General features: G+C 36.2%; 1 protein-coding gene across 4 annotated transcripts in view; it reads right to left on the minus strand.

Annotated features, from left to right (window-relative positions):
- BAZ1A (bromodomain adjacent to zinc finger domain 1A) overlaps positions 1–14,982 on the minus strand; it is a 64,498-nt gene that overhangs the window by 28,622 nt on the left and 20,894 nt on the right. For all 4 annotated transcript variants that reach the window (XM_085301687.1, XM_085301689.1, XM_085301690.1 and 1 more), the window contains 8 exons: positions 10,066–10,167; positions 8,684–8,771; positions 6,678–6,812; positions 5,955–6,057; positions 3,119–3,285; positions 2,689–2,784; positions 723–861; positions 144–290 (listed from right to left, as the gene is read on the minus strand). In XM_085301687.1, coding sequence (XP_085157813.1) covers positions 144–290; positions 723–861; positions 2,689–2,784; positions 3,119–3,285; positions 5,955–6,057; positions 6,678–6,812; positions 8,684–8,771; positions 10,066–10,167 — 977 coding nt within the window. The remainder of the gene's footprint in view (positions 1–143; positions 291–722; positions 862–2,688; positions 2,785–3,118; positions 3,286–5,954; positions 6,058–6,677; positions 6,813–8,683; positions 8,772–10,065; positions 10,168–14,982) is intronic.

Here is a 14,982-nt window from a genome sequence, read left to right on the forward strand (position 1 = left end):
GGATAAAACAGAAAAAACAAGTCCATTTATATGCATTATCCATGCATAATCAGATAAGGTTAAACAAAGAAATGCCATAACGCATGCACTTTAAAGTTAATTCCAGTGGAATTTCAGTTTAAGTAGTAAAATTAAGATCTGACCTTTGGTCTCAGCATCAGCTATTTGATCTTTGGCCACCTCTTCTTCCTCTTCGGCCATTGCCTGAAAGATGGCAGTCAGGAAGAAAAACAGCAATTCACATAGTGGGCCTTCAGTGTCATTTCCTACAAGAGCTTCCTCTAAAACTTCTGTGAATAAAGTTTAAGAAGCGTCACTTTCGCTGCAAAGCAATTATATACACTGAAGAACGCAAACATTTCTTTTTCCTTCAGGTATGATAATCAAGTTACTTCTCCGTAATTTACTGCAAATATTCCTAAAGTGATGCTGTCAGAAAGAAAATATTGACAAAACTACCTCCTTTGCTTAACATATAACTGCAAGAGAAAGACAGAAGTAGACTTTAAATTAATAGTTTCTACATTGAAATTAGTCTTAATTTTACTGATACGGCAGAAGTTGACCATGAAGAGAAAACTTGACTGGTATTCGTATGTAAGCATTTCCACCCTGTAACTGCCCAGAAAACTCTGATGCACTGGTAAATGCATACACTTAAGATGCTTGGGAGAAGGGACACTACAAAATTGAGGCATCTTTCCAGGTGAATGACAACTYACCTAAAGTTACTCCTTCAGGAAATTCATCTTGAAGATCAAAGAGTTCCCCAAAAGCATATAAAAACTCCAAAACCATCAGAGCATCACCAAAAATCTCAGGAGGAAGTCTAGTCTTCACTGGCATTGGCACAGGAAGTTCCTGCAATTCAAATGGAACAACTTAGTATTGTATTTGGTTTCAGCAAAGTACACTGGTGACTAAAAACACAAACAGTTTATCATTCTAAGGAATATATTCATTGGGCTTCATTATATTTTACTGTAAATATTTCTGTAAGGCATACAATCAATTAGTATGGTAATATCTGTGGCAGTATTAAAACACTGAACAGCATACAACTCAGATGTAAACCTTTTGAGATAAGGAAGTATTCAACTTCATAAACATGAATAAGCTTCCACCTTTGCCTTATGGGAACTCAAATCTGCTACCAGTTTAACAACAGAGGTTGTCATTTTTTTTTTCTTTTAAATCTGTATTAGTCCAATTAGAAGTTCTTGAATTGGCTGGAACTGTCCAGACAAGCAAAAAAATACCCATACTCTTTAAAAGGTTATGCAGCACTGCTGGCAAAAAACAAACAAAAAACCCAACACACACACAAAAAACACATACTTAAAATATTAGGTTATGCAAGGTCATGTCTGATGAATATGTAGTTGTCTGGCATTTGTGTTTTTGCATTGGGAAGGTAGTTATGACAGCTGAATTAGTTAATCAAGAATTCACAGATAACAATATCGGACACAGAYTGTTTTCCAAATTAATATCTTCATGAAAAGTCTTCAAGATTTGTCTTCACCTAATGTTTCTGAATAGACAGGTCAAACTATCTCCTGTCAGAAAAGGACGGCTCCTTTCCGCAAAGAATGTTGTTTATAAACATGAATGAGAAGACTGATCAAAACTTTCCTTTCAGAAAAAATACAGTTAAGATATTTCATATATTTCCTGAGGGGTTTTTTTGAGCAATTACAGTCTACAGATAGATCTTTCTTCTTCCCTCTTCACCTGTATCACCAGTCATCTTTATTCATATGAGTGTCAATTTTCACTGTAGTAATGTTATTTTCCACACCTCCCCTTGTCTTTTCCATTCAGAATGCAGCAGCATTACTTCTCTCATTTTGACAATCTATTCCCTTTCTTCAGTTTCTTCTCCTTTTCTATACACAACTAGAAGTTTTTACCCTTACTGTCAAGGGTTTGCTAACAACTCAGTTAACACACTCTTAAATTTGTTTGCCTTCCTGCTTCTGTCAAGTTTCCCTGCATCTCTCAAACCTCTATCTATATATTTGACTATTTCTCATTCTTTTGCCATTTGCTGCCAAAATTAATCATAACAAAGTGCRTGCAAGTGAAACTAATCACGGTTTACACTAGACACACTTATGTGAAATGACACTACGTTCTTGTTTAGAACGTGAAGTGCTCTTGAGAGGTACAGTCTTGTTACTTTCTACAGGTTTCCAAGATCATCCAGAAAGAGGATCATTCAGCAAGGATATCGCTGGAGTTTAAATCAAAGGAGTACCACAGGGAATAAAAACACTCATCTCCTTTCTACCTTTTACATCCAAGAATTACTTTCTTCATTACTCTAATCTTCTAAGTCAGTCAGGTTAACTCTAGATAAAAATCACACTGTGTATCTCACTGAAAAGTCAGGCATATTCAGTACGCTCTGCTCAGCGAGTTCAACAATTTGGGAGTGGGGGAGGGAAAAGACTGTTCCAAGACTGAGAAAACAGTCAAGATTTTTTTGTAGGGTGAAAATGCAGATGCTGTCCATCCTATTAGCATCATCACTGAGATTACTCTGCACAATATTACATGACTGCTGCTGACAYACAGTCATTCAGAGTAGATCTAGATCTGCCTTTGCAGGAAGTGAACTTCCTTGAGGACCTTATAAAAGTGCAAGTCAAGCCTGCACTATTCCAAATGCATACGCAGTCATACCTTAAGATCATCACACTCCATATCTTCTCTAGGTTTACTCCACTGTTTTAGGTATTCCACGTATTTTCTTTTTTCCTCTCGTAGCTTCTCTCTTTCCTGGAGGGGGCAGAGAGGAAAGGGGGSGGGGAGAGAAAAGTCAGAACTGTCTAAGATTCGATCAATTCTTCCTATTACAATTTCTAGAACCACGCCACATCTACCACTTCATATTATACCTAAGTAACAAAAAGATACTTAGCATTTCTCATCCATATATATATATATGTATGTATGTATGTATGTATGTATGTATTTTTTAAAAAAATGCAAGTCTTACAAACTTGGAAACAGTTAATGAAAAATAACTTAGGGCAGATAGCAACTAAGAAACAAATAAGCTACAAAGGCATTACGATATTCCCATATGAAGCACATACTACAAATGAATTACTTTTTCTTTTTCTATTTTGAGTCTCTCTTTCTCTTCTTTCTTCTTCATTCTTTCTTCTTCCACAATCTTTTTTAATTGTTCTCTCTTTTTTTCCTTATCTTCTTTCTCCTTTTTCTTGGCTTCTATAGCATTTGCCTTCTCCCGTTTTAATTTAGCTTTTTCAAAAGCTATACAGAAATATAAAAGAGAAACAACTTAGATTTGTTTGTAAAATGTTAATTTTATGTAAACATGCTAAATAGGAGACCAATCGCTTTATAACTACCATATGAATAAGATATTGTTATGAAGGCTGACTTGTTTCTATGCCAACCAGAAATTCAGTTCCATTCTACCTAATAATCACTTGAAAGTTCTTCAGACAATCAGAATTTTAGTGCTAAACGCATTATATGCGGTATACAAGGTTGTCATCACTGTAATAAAGTCAAGTATTTCTGTTTTATGAGTACACAGAAGTAAGTTCTTGTTTTTTATAGCTTGCTATCTAAAAAAGTTAAAGATGACAATCAATACCAACCATGTACATGTTGGTATTTTTTGTATAAGTCAGCAATGTATTTAGTAATGACTGCTTAATAAAAGCATGTCACAATTAGCAGTGTCGTATAACCATGAAAGATTTATGTTAATAAAAACCTTTAGTAAGTGATTTTCTAAAGTTATTACTATTGAATTACTGAAAATATGTACTTCAATGGTTTTGCTTCCTTTACACAATTTAATTTGTGCTTTAATTAGTAATAGTGTTATTGCCTGAGGAGATCCAGATTTCTTCGCAGAAAGCTCCCCCCACACACAGGGTAACAAACAAATGGGGGTCAGTGGACTTACCATTTGAATTAAATAAAGAAGGCTAAAAAATCACAAGTGAAGTTTAAGAGGGAAAAAAAAAAAAGAGTGAAGAAAAATCCTTAATTCTAACAGAAAACAAAAAAAAAAAAAAAAAAAAAAAAAAAAAAAAAAGATTGTATTATATCACTCAAGTTTCCCTACAAAATTCTGAAAATGGCCAGGACAGTTTCTACAGCTAGGTAGTAGACACATCACCAATGGTTCTCACATAGAGAACAAAAACAGTGAAGCTGATCCCACACAATCTTCTGAGAAAGTTGATTTTCCAATGTACTTTGTGTATTTTGCTGCCATTACACATCATTAGTACAGTATTATGGCAGCTCTTTTGAAGAGACTTTATGAAAGTAATTATCATTTCAATTAAGTATTATTTAYAGGTAAAAATGTTTAGTTTCATATCCAATTACATTCCTAGAGTTTTAAGTTTATTTTATGGATGGGATCATACTCAGTTTCAGTATATGAAAAGATGCTGTTCTTAAAAAAGGCAGTAGCTCAGTTCAGAGTTCAGGAGCCAACACAGAGCCAAAAATGAACACATAGTAAGTGCAACAACACAGCTTTTTTTTTTTTTTTTTAATTTCATGCATTCATCATTATTTTGCATCTCCCATCAAGAAACAAAAAGCTATTACCAAGTCTGAATGTTAACATGCTGTAGCAGTTTTCTAGTCAAGTGGCAGAAAATCTAAAGAATACATTTAGATCTCCATATAACGCAAYCTATTGCGGGACTGACTTTGCAGGACTGACTGCTCTTTCATTGTTTGAAATCAGATGTCTTAAGGGCACTTCATTATGGGGTGCAACAGGATAATATTAAGATAAAATTAAGCCAAAATATGTCTTAACTAAACTCATAAAAGCTGCAGATAGTACAATACAAGAAAGGAAGTAGCTCTGATACTGTTGCACTATTACCTTATTCTGTTCTATCATTTCCAGCGCATAAGAAATAGATGCTATCTGTGCAAAGAAGTTCAGTGGAGCTAGTTATACTCTAATGTCCCTATCTCTCCTGAGGATAAGATCCAGAGCAGTTGCAGACAACTTAAGTTAGTCCTGCTTAATGAACGAGGTTGGAATAAATAAGCCCCAGAGGTCCCTCACATCCTAAAACAACCTATGATCACGCGATAATGGAAATAAAAAGTAGAAACTGAAAGCTCACCAAATTATTTTCACAGATTTAAGCAACGACGTTCTTCCTCAGGAAAGGCTTTCAACTAAGAAAAGCAYCTCCTTGTCTGAGGAAGAAGTTTCACTGCTTTGCCTTCACAAGAAGAAACACCAGTTTACTTCATTAAATCCATGCAGAAGGTATGCRAGTCCTCTTATCTCACTTAAAACCAAGCTTAAATAGACCATAAATTGACTAATGCTAAGCCAAAATAATTCAGTTTGAAATAAAAACCTCCAAAGTGACTTGCACACTTTTACCTATAAAAATATGTAAACGTACTTGAAGTAATCTTGCAAAACACGTAGACATACCTTAAGAGTCTACACAAATACATCTTCAGAATGACTCAAGTGTTCAGCATAAGATTTTCTTAAGGATTATTATAGGTTTCAAAAGCATTGCAGTTCTGTTTAATTTTAAGGTAGTGTTTCTATTTATAGTTTTTCCTCATACCATAGACTGATTTCTGCATTAAAAGTCCATGGAATACAGTTAGCTAGTAAAAATTATACATGACCTCAGAATCCAAACTTCTCCAAAAATTGTTTTGCTCATTTATCTGAGGTGGAGACCAACATAGCTTTGACTGYAAGTCTCATATGTTTCCACAGGACAGTGGAGGTCAGGAAACAACAGTTCTAACCACTGACAGGAGCACTTCGCAATAGTGCTGTGGCAGTGCACTCATTACATTTTTCCCTTTGAAAGGCATGACCCCAAAATATTCTAATTATGGTCAGCTCTCAAACCTGCAGAAACTGGTTCTGCCAGTCATAGGACTAAACCTCAACTTACCCATGGCCTGCATTTCTTCTTTTTGTCTCTGAAATCTTGTCTTTTCTTTTGTTCCTTTACTTCTGTTTCCCTGGATATTTTGTTTAGCAGTAGTCTTGTCCTCCTGATAGGGAGTTTGGTGGGTGGGGTGGGGGGAGTGGAGAGAAAGAGCACAGTATCTACAGTGAGATGACCTGCAACAGATATTCCCCATCTTTCAACAGTTCTCTAAAACAAGAATAAAGAGAAGCTAAAACCATTTCTCACAAACATACTAACTACTCAAAGATTCTGTCTAATACTGGAAAAGAAATATTTTCTTACAGCTGTCTTTGTGAATAAGGAMATTTAGAGGATTAAGCAGTTCCAAAAAAGGCAAATAACTTAACTGTATCTGAATGCATGAAATAAAGTTTTTTAGATTATTAACCATCGTGCAAGGGACAAGTACTATGAACACCTTCACAACACACTGGAAAGCTAATTTCTTGGTGGGATCAYAGAAACAAGATAGATAAAAATAAGAAGATAAATACCAAGTTTGAACTCTTTTGCCYCTTAAAGATAAACCATGCTATTTTAATAGCAACTAGGTAGTATTTCCCAATTCACATTCAGGGCCGGGGGGGGGGGGGCAGGGAAGTACACTGCATTCCAACTCTTCTGAAAGTTCACAGAGAAGATGGAAGAACTCAAGACTACACTATGTCTTCATCAGAAATAAAAACTTTCTTCATTACTTACCTGACCAATGGACACCCTCTTTGGAGGTCTCCCTCGCCGTCTGCTTGCAGGACTGAAGATAAATGTGGGTGGGTCATCAGGAAAGAAGTAGGAGAAATTTTGTTCTGCTAGATTGTATTTTGCAATTGATGTTGCCTTAAGAAGGATGAAAACAGATATTTATTGTGAAATTCTTATTTCTTCATAGATACCGACTTCATAATGAACCAAGAATTCAGAGAGACAATACAAGTTATTAAATTCAAAATTGGTTAGCTGAGAAAAAAAAAGAAGAAAAGATTCTGAAATGGTACAAATGTAGAGTCAATCCAGCAAAAGGATATATGTAAGCAGTACATGTTTGAGAAAAGTATTTGGCCTCATTTGGTAAAATTGTGTTTATTTAGATACCTTTTAGCAAACACAGCTGGACACAGACTTTCCAACAAGTTACTGGAATGTGCCAGGGATGACTTTTGACAGAGAAAGCAGGAAAAGCAATTTACTGAAGAAGCTCATAATTCTCTATCATTTAAACAGTTTTGGAGGAGGGGAAAACTTATGATTTTTCTTGTTCCGAGTTGTCAAAGCTTCAGGTTAGCTTTCCTCAAACCATGGCTTTGGGAAGCCYGCTCTTGTCAATTAATACTGATGATGACACAAAGAGACACGCCAGTGAGGACATGCCTAGGAAATTGCTGAAATGCGAGGCAATCAGCAATGGAACAAACAGATGCTCAAAAAACCCTCAAACAGAGTATGACAAATGCAAATATATATAGAATATCACAATTTTCATCAGGCAGAAAAAGTGACAAAAATTGACAGTTCACTAGATCCAGCAYACTATGTCCCACTTCTCTGCATCAAGGAAAACATCCTCTCAAGTAGTTCAAGCAAGGGACAGTCTAAACATGCCCTCCAACTCCCTCTCAACTTTGTCTTCTTCTATTTTTCCATTTCTCTAAAAGAGACAGACTCTAATGTTAGAAATTCATTTAAAAAGTTTGTTGCCTTTATTATTTTCCACAAATTTCAGCAGCAAGATTCTCACTGATGCTCTCATCTCTTTGCACTTTCCTGTACAAAATGAAGTTACACAGGAGTACAAGGAAGATTCCTCGTAATGTACATGCAAAATGCAGAATGTAGTAAATATACTACTTCTTAAAATCAAGAATATAAGAAGGATTTGAGGGTCAAGGCTGCAACATGCAGTAGAGAGACTGCAGGACCTCCTGTGGCATAGGCAGCATGGCAGGGGCAACAGTTTTTTACTTCGGAAATGTGAGGAGAGCTGCTCCATTCCTTGAACAGTACAAGGAAACAGAAGTCATCAGAGCTGCCCTATGCAGGCTAGGCTGTGAACTCTAGTCTGAGCTTTGTACAAAGTACTGCAATATATCTTACATAAGAGTACAAAAATATTCATCTTAGTAATTTCAATATCTGAGGCCACACCCAAAGTTCACTCGAGGTACCTGGGCTCCTCTGTCTCACTGAATTTAGATCTACAATAAGGTACTTTTTCCAGTTAAAAGTGTTACAACAGAATAATATTAACTTACTATACCGATGCTGAAACAATTRATTTTAATGTAACCTAGAAATACTAGCTGCAGACTTCACAGAATGAAATCAGCTCATGTATTAAACTACTTAAAAAAATAGATTATGCTTTAATAAATATTTTTTGTAGATGAAGGCCCTCAATTTTCATTTTGGGGATGTTTCTTAACCAGTAGCTAAGGGGAGRCTTGGAGATTTAAATTCTCCTTGAATTCTAGAGTGCAGAAAAAGCACCAYCTTATTTAAAAAACAAGAGAAAACAAAAAGCTGTTTTCAGAGAAAAAAATRCAATATTCATCGCTATCTTGGAAAGGTCAAATACTAATTCCTATATAACACTAATAGAAAGTTAAGAATGTTGTACTTCAGAAAGCTATTTTGAGTAACTAGTTGAAAAGTACAGAAAAACAATGAGTAATGTCAATATATTATTCCACATATTATTCCATCTTATTTACCTTAGTTTTAATGACTCCGTCATGTGGTTCACAGTGCTGTTTCAGGAAAAGTTTAAGTCTATCACGAGAAAAGAGATGTTTCCTCCGGCTGTATTAGGGAAAAAAAAGGCAGCTYTATCAAATAACTTACTTTAAGTTAAACTAGCATTTCAATACAGCAGACTATGTGCAGAACACATGTAACAGATCATATGATTCTATGTTTTATGAATCTGTAACTTTTTCTGAATATAGTATATCCTCTTTTATGTACATACACATGCATACAGATATCAGCAGCCTATTCATCCTGTCTAGATCCTCGAAACATTCATTCCTATCACAATGGCATTTAAAGTCCGCAAATAAGACTGAAGTCCCATTGTTCTATAAGAGGGTGAAAATAAACAGATTTTTAAAAGGAAAAAAAAAGGGAGGGGAATGGTATTCACATTTCACATATGGGGAGGTGAAGTGTACAAGCCTCAAGCTAACGAGTGTAAGAGACARTTCAGAGTTTCTGGCCAAACTGTACAATCCCTTGCCACAGGACAGTGTGCATCTAAATGCTTCCTGGCATTCCAGGGAATCCTGCACTACTTCACAGGAAAAAGATCAACCCAGGATAACTATGTTTCCAGAAACCACATATAGCTCAAAGTATTTGAGTACCTTATAGTTAAATATGAGCTTAAATGCACTGGAAGACAGGGATGACTTGCTGAACACGGACCAAACGCATCAAGTGACTTGCCTATTACACAGAATTTATGAGAAAACTAATTCAGCTTCAAAGACTCATGCTGGAACTAAAGTGACTTGAAATGAGTGAAGCTTTTTCAAAATATCCAAATTACAGAATTTTGATGAACCTACTTTTTAACAAAAATTTTTWAAAAAAGTAGTGTTTTTCACGAAAGTCATCAAAACAAAATCGTTATTTAAGAAATATGAATCTCTGCAGCTCCTTTAAAGCAATAAAGCACTCTGACTGTCAGCACCCGCTCCAGCATTTCAAATCAGTATCACTTGCACAGAGAGCTCACAATGCCAGTAGTACCTAAAAATTATAGAATAGGGTTCTCAATTTTTTTTTCCCCATCTTCATTAGTTACAGCAGTAGAGAGGCATTAACAGCAATAGCTGGTCCCATCTGTGTGCCAGTGCAGACATACAGATTTGAAAGGAGTTGGTGTATGTACCAATACTTGCAAAGTTTGGAATCCTTGCTACAAGAAAGCTTTTGAAATGTTAGGACAGTATTTCGTTCCAGTGTCTCTAATTAGTAGTTCTACAATATTATTTAAAAATGTTACTTTATATCAAAAAATCCTTGTAGTGACTTACACAACTCACACAGTAGTCTCAGAAYACAATTTTAACTTTCATATACTAATCTTTACCTTAGCTGAGATGCTTTAACAATAACAGATTCATATAGTTCTTTTTTAATAGGCTGGACTTTGTATTTGAACAAAGAGGGATCAATTATGGCTTTCTTCTTCCTAAAAATAAAACAAAGAGTTAACTACACAATCATAGAATATCAATCTTTATGTAAATGTTTGCTATAATTATATATTTATATTATACTCTTCAGGAAATATATATTAATATGTAAAATAAACATACACACAAAGGAGACTTCTTGAAAATACCCCATTATATTTAACATAGTATGCAACTTCCATTAGTAAAAACAGGGCTTATCCATTTCTTCCAGTTCACTAGCTTTAGATCTGCATCAAAGCTAAAAGTATCTGCAAAGCACAGAAAAAGGAAGGGGGGCRATGTTGATGGGAAGAGGGRGAAGAACACAAAACAAGGGAGCAAWTTTCCAAAGAAAAACAKTCTCAGTGATTAAATGATCTGTGGAKAGTCAAACATGAAGAGAAAGAAAAGATGACAGACTTGGAAACAGTAATGTATTTATCAGACCCACAGATAAGCACTGCAGTATGAACAGCCTGCCTTACTTGCATGTTACTGAGTTAAAGTTTCAAGTYCAATCACTCAGATCTACTCCAACTTAAGCAAAAATATTTTTTTTAAAAAAACAGCTAATCATAATAGCAAAACAACCCAGAAAAACTGTAAAGAATAAGTAATTCAGCATACCTAATTTGGTAAGATTTTTAAYATTTTTGCCATTGTACTAGTCTGTAATTTAAAATTTGTTAAAATAGTCTAGTCACCATTACATAAGGAACTTAAATGTGTTTTCTGTATTAAAAAAAAGTTATGAAAACTTTACTGGAAGTTTTACTAAACTTATCATCACTTGAAGACCTTTGTATTTTAGTCATGCTGTGACATGGTCTTCCGCAGTCTTCTCTACTCTCACGAAAGAAAGCAAAGACAGTGAACACTGTTGCAAGAGGATTTCCTAGATTTTTCTCTGTAAATCTTAAAGTCTAAATTTTGTTTAGTGCACAAGAATAAGAAAAATTTATTCAGTACATGTAAAAAAGGTTTAAAAGTTATACAGATTATTTAAATGCTTTGGCATACAAGTCACAGTGTTATCATCTGATTTTATAAAGCATTATATAAAAACAAGTGTCAACGGTATTAKTAGACCCATCTTACAGCAGAGAAATGCTACAAAAAGTCTTCACAGAACAGCTCAAACAACACGGGGGGGTGGGGACAAAAACAAAAACCATAAATCTCATCAGCCTTCCAACTACTTTGACAGGGTGACCATGTGAACGGGGTATCAAGTTTTGTTGTTCTATTCAGACAGCATAGTCTTATAGGGGCTTTACTAAGAAACTTCTGAGATTAGCGTACCAAAGTCACTCTGCCCAGRACATGACTGTCCTGATTATCAGGGCCAAGCCTTTATGAAGCTAACTATATCTTGCAGTATAAATGAAATTAGATGAATTGCACAGAAAAATACTGAGGTTTACAGGATTGAGAATGCATCTAAAATGAATTCTGTCCTCCACTGAAAAAAGCACAGCTCATTTTCTTCTTCCCTTTGACAAAAGGGAACAGTGTTTAGGAATGGAAAACTGGACCTGAAGAATGTTAGCTAAATAAGACAACATTTGAAGTCTACCCATGCTCTTCAACAAGCCTTATGCAGAGCTAGTTGGTCAACATATTGATCCAACAGAAAAGCTGGCCTCTAGACAGTTTTGAAGGCTGCTSTTGACAAGCCCAGTCATACTACTCTATACTGAGTAATTGCAGCTGCCCACCTGGAGCTTCAAATATTTTATATAATCTGACTAGAYCTGCAACATGGAAAAACAACAGCTTGAAGATCAGTACCAGTTTGTTAATRTACTGGTCTAGAGACAAGACAACAGCAGCTAGCAATGGAATCCTGACTTTGAACCTTCTGAAGAAGATTTTAACCTACTAGAACCAGTATGTTGGTCCTTCCTCATATTCAAAGTGGACTAAGATCTACAACCACTATTATTAGATACAGGAGATAGAAGGATGGGGGGGAATGAAGGAHGGGGGGAGGAATGAAGGAAATAAATTAAAGTTAAAAGAAATTCTGCTGCTGAAGATCCTGTACCACTCTAAAGACAAGCTATGACTGTACCTTTTGATACACCCTTATAAAAAGCGTTCCTGCATAAGGGCAGAAAACTAGGATRAAGACAGTGAAAAATCCACCGGATTCCACCGGTATTTTTTTCAAAACCCAAATTTGTAGAAAAAATTAATCATTCCCAAAAATAAAGATGATAAAATTCTTTTGGATTGAATAAGCACCCAAACTTACTAYGAGGAACTAGCTTAACAAACCAAGAAGAGTATTTTTTTTCTTTCAGTATTTCTGGTGTGGTCCATGGTTGACATTACTTGTACTCTTGGCAGAAGGAATGCCACGAATTAAGCTGCAGCTAGTATTGCATACGTTTGGCAGCACAAGCTTCACAGAATCCCCCATCTGCTGCTGAGTGACAAAGAGAATGCAAAGTTTGATGTTACCAGTAACACTGCTGGTAACAAGAACAGAGCTCTTTAACGTACGAACACTGCTGAGGTCTGTGCTGAGAGTTCTCAGTGAAGACTGTTACTGTAAGGACCAGAAAATCCTAACAGAGGATCCCTAAGGCACAGTATCAACAGTTTAAGACCTAAGACTACTTTTTGCTTCATAACTCAGGCCTTACAAGGTGGCTGGCCTCTTTCTGAGGGAGTGCGAGTGTTGCTGCCTCTTTCTCCACATATAACTAAAGGTTTTACTGCAGAACACCATATGAAAGGTCAGTACTTTCACAGAATACTTGGCTATTTTGACCCCAAGCAAACAAGAGTAGGGTCAGAGAAAGGTTGGGATCTCTAATGACATCTATTTTCAGTTAAGATTCTTCAGCCTTACAGATTCTTTAGGAAAAATATTTGCAGATGGCTCATCAATCTGTGCTATGTGCTCCCTTCCCCCACTCCCACAAACACATGGAGCATCTGCTGCACCATTGTGTAAAGGCGCTGCAGCTTTGCATGAAGGGCAGCTCCTAAAACCCGGGGATTTGTGTGCAGGCACAGAGGAAAAACTCTGGGTCTGAGCACAGCAACTCCACTCTGGTTCCAAGACTAATGAGCTCCGTATTCTCCACATCCACGGTTCTCCACATCCAGCAAAAGTCAGTCCCTACAGGATGCAAATTACAAAACTGTGTCATTCAGTTCAGTGGAGTTTCTCATTGTATGAGCAAGGGTATAAGAATGTTAGCACCTAATATTCAAAAACAGACTGAAATGCATTTCAGATATGGCTTACGGGTATCTGAATATATCCAAAAGACTAATCACTGTTACCACTCTTGCATTTCTTAGTTTCAAAATGTCAGCTAAAAGTCTTGAGCTAGTCTTTTTCTAAGAGGTTTGCAATTTATGTTTATAATATAGATGTTTATTAGGTATGCCTCAGAAAAGTGCTTCAARAAAGTTTATTCATATGTTCTCACAAGACTTCTCTTTCTAAGCAAAACAAACTATCTTTCTTCTTTCTCTACACTGCCAGAATAAGCAATCATTTGGGGAAAACCACAGATTAACTGAGAGCATCAGCCTCAGTCTTACCACTGTCTCTGCACATATGGAAGCCACAGCTATATAAAGGGATCAATCCTGCAGTAAGCTCTGTGCACACTCGTATTAATTCCAAGAATAACATCCTTCAGATGCCATGCCTTGTAGAACACAGAAGATGCATCTGTTTTCTCAAAGATGTAAGACTGCTTCACAAACAACTTGGGCACTACCTTAAAATGACAAAAGAGAATTTTAAAACTCATATCCCATGTTATTTCCTTAGCCATATAAGGAGCTCCTCCTTACTTATTCAAAGCATGTCAGAACATGGAAGTCCTCATGCAGCAGTAAATGACAGACTGACTGCTACATTCACACGACAACTCAAAGTCAACGGCAGTTCATGTAAAGCCTGTTGTCAGCGCCTATGTTGCCAGCTACAAGAGTGAGGCCCACTTCAAGCATTTTTCTTTCATTGACACTGTGCCTGCGAAGCACAGAGATCTGTCTTCACATCATGCTCCCGGAACAAGCCGCATATATAAACTCAATTACTGGTCAGTAGAGAAATACTCCAAATTAAACATCAAACTTACACAAGCTCTCTTATTCAGTATCACTAAGCTACAGTAGCATATACATACAGTTCTTGATTCAATATCACTAAGCTACACAAGCTCTCTTATTCAGTATCACTAAGCTACAGTAGCATATACATACAGTTCTTGATCCAATATCACTAAGCTACACAAGCTCTCTTATTCAGTATCACTAAGCTACAGTAGCATATCCATACAGTTCTTGATCCAATATCACTAAGCTACAGCAGCATATACACAGTTATATACAGACACACAGTCCCCCCCACCAAAATCATAATTAAATTCATGAACTATAAGAGCACATACATATGTGTGTGTGTGTGTGTGTGTGTATGCATACAACAATGAAGACTTTGCACATTTTTCTATATTGGACACAAACATGCTAAGTCTCTGGAGAGACTGCTCTCTTAAACAGAAGATGAAAAATGAAGCCTATCAAATTCCCCCCAGAGAGTCCCTGTAAGACCACGTTCTCTCGTCCATCTCAATTCTGAGCTTCACAATGGAAGTGTATGCAGGTGAAGCAGTGCATCGTGCTAAGTAGCAGCAGATTGTGGAAACATAAAAGTTACTGTATTTTCCAAGATACAGCAGCGTAAGCTCTGTAGCACAGAGAGGACTAGCGACAGACACACATGGCTTTTTCACCATCCTTTACCAGAGATACTGTCATTCCAAATAGATTAACAACAATTATGTTGTATGTAT

The sequence above is a fragment of the Rhea americana genome, unplaced genomic scaffold (genome assembly GCF_003343005.1).
Source record: "Rhea americana isolate MKP2758 unplaced genomic scaffold, rheAme1 scaffold_18, whole genome shotgun sequence".
Lineage (NCBI taxonomy): Eukaryota > Metazoa > Chordata > Aves > Rheiformes > Rheidae > Rhea > Rhea americana.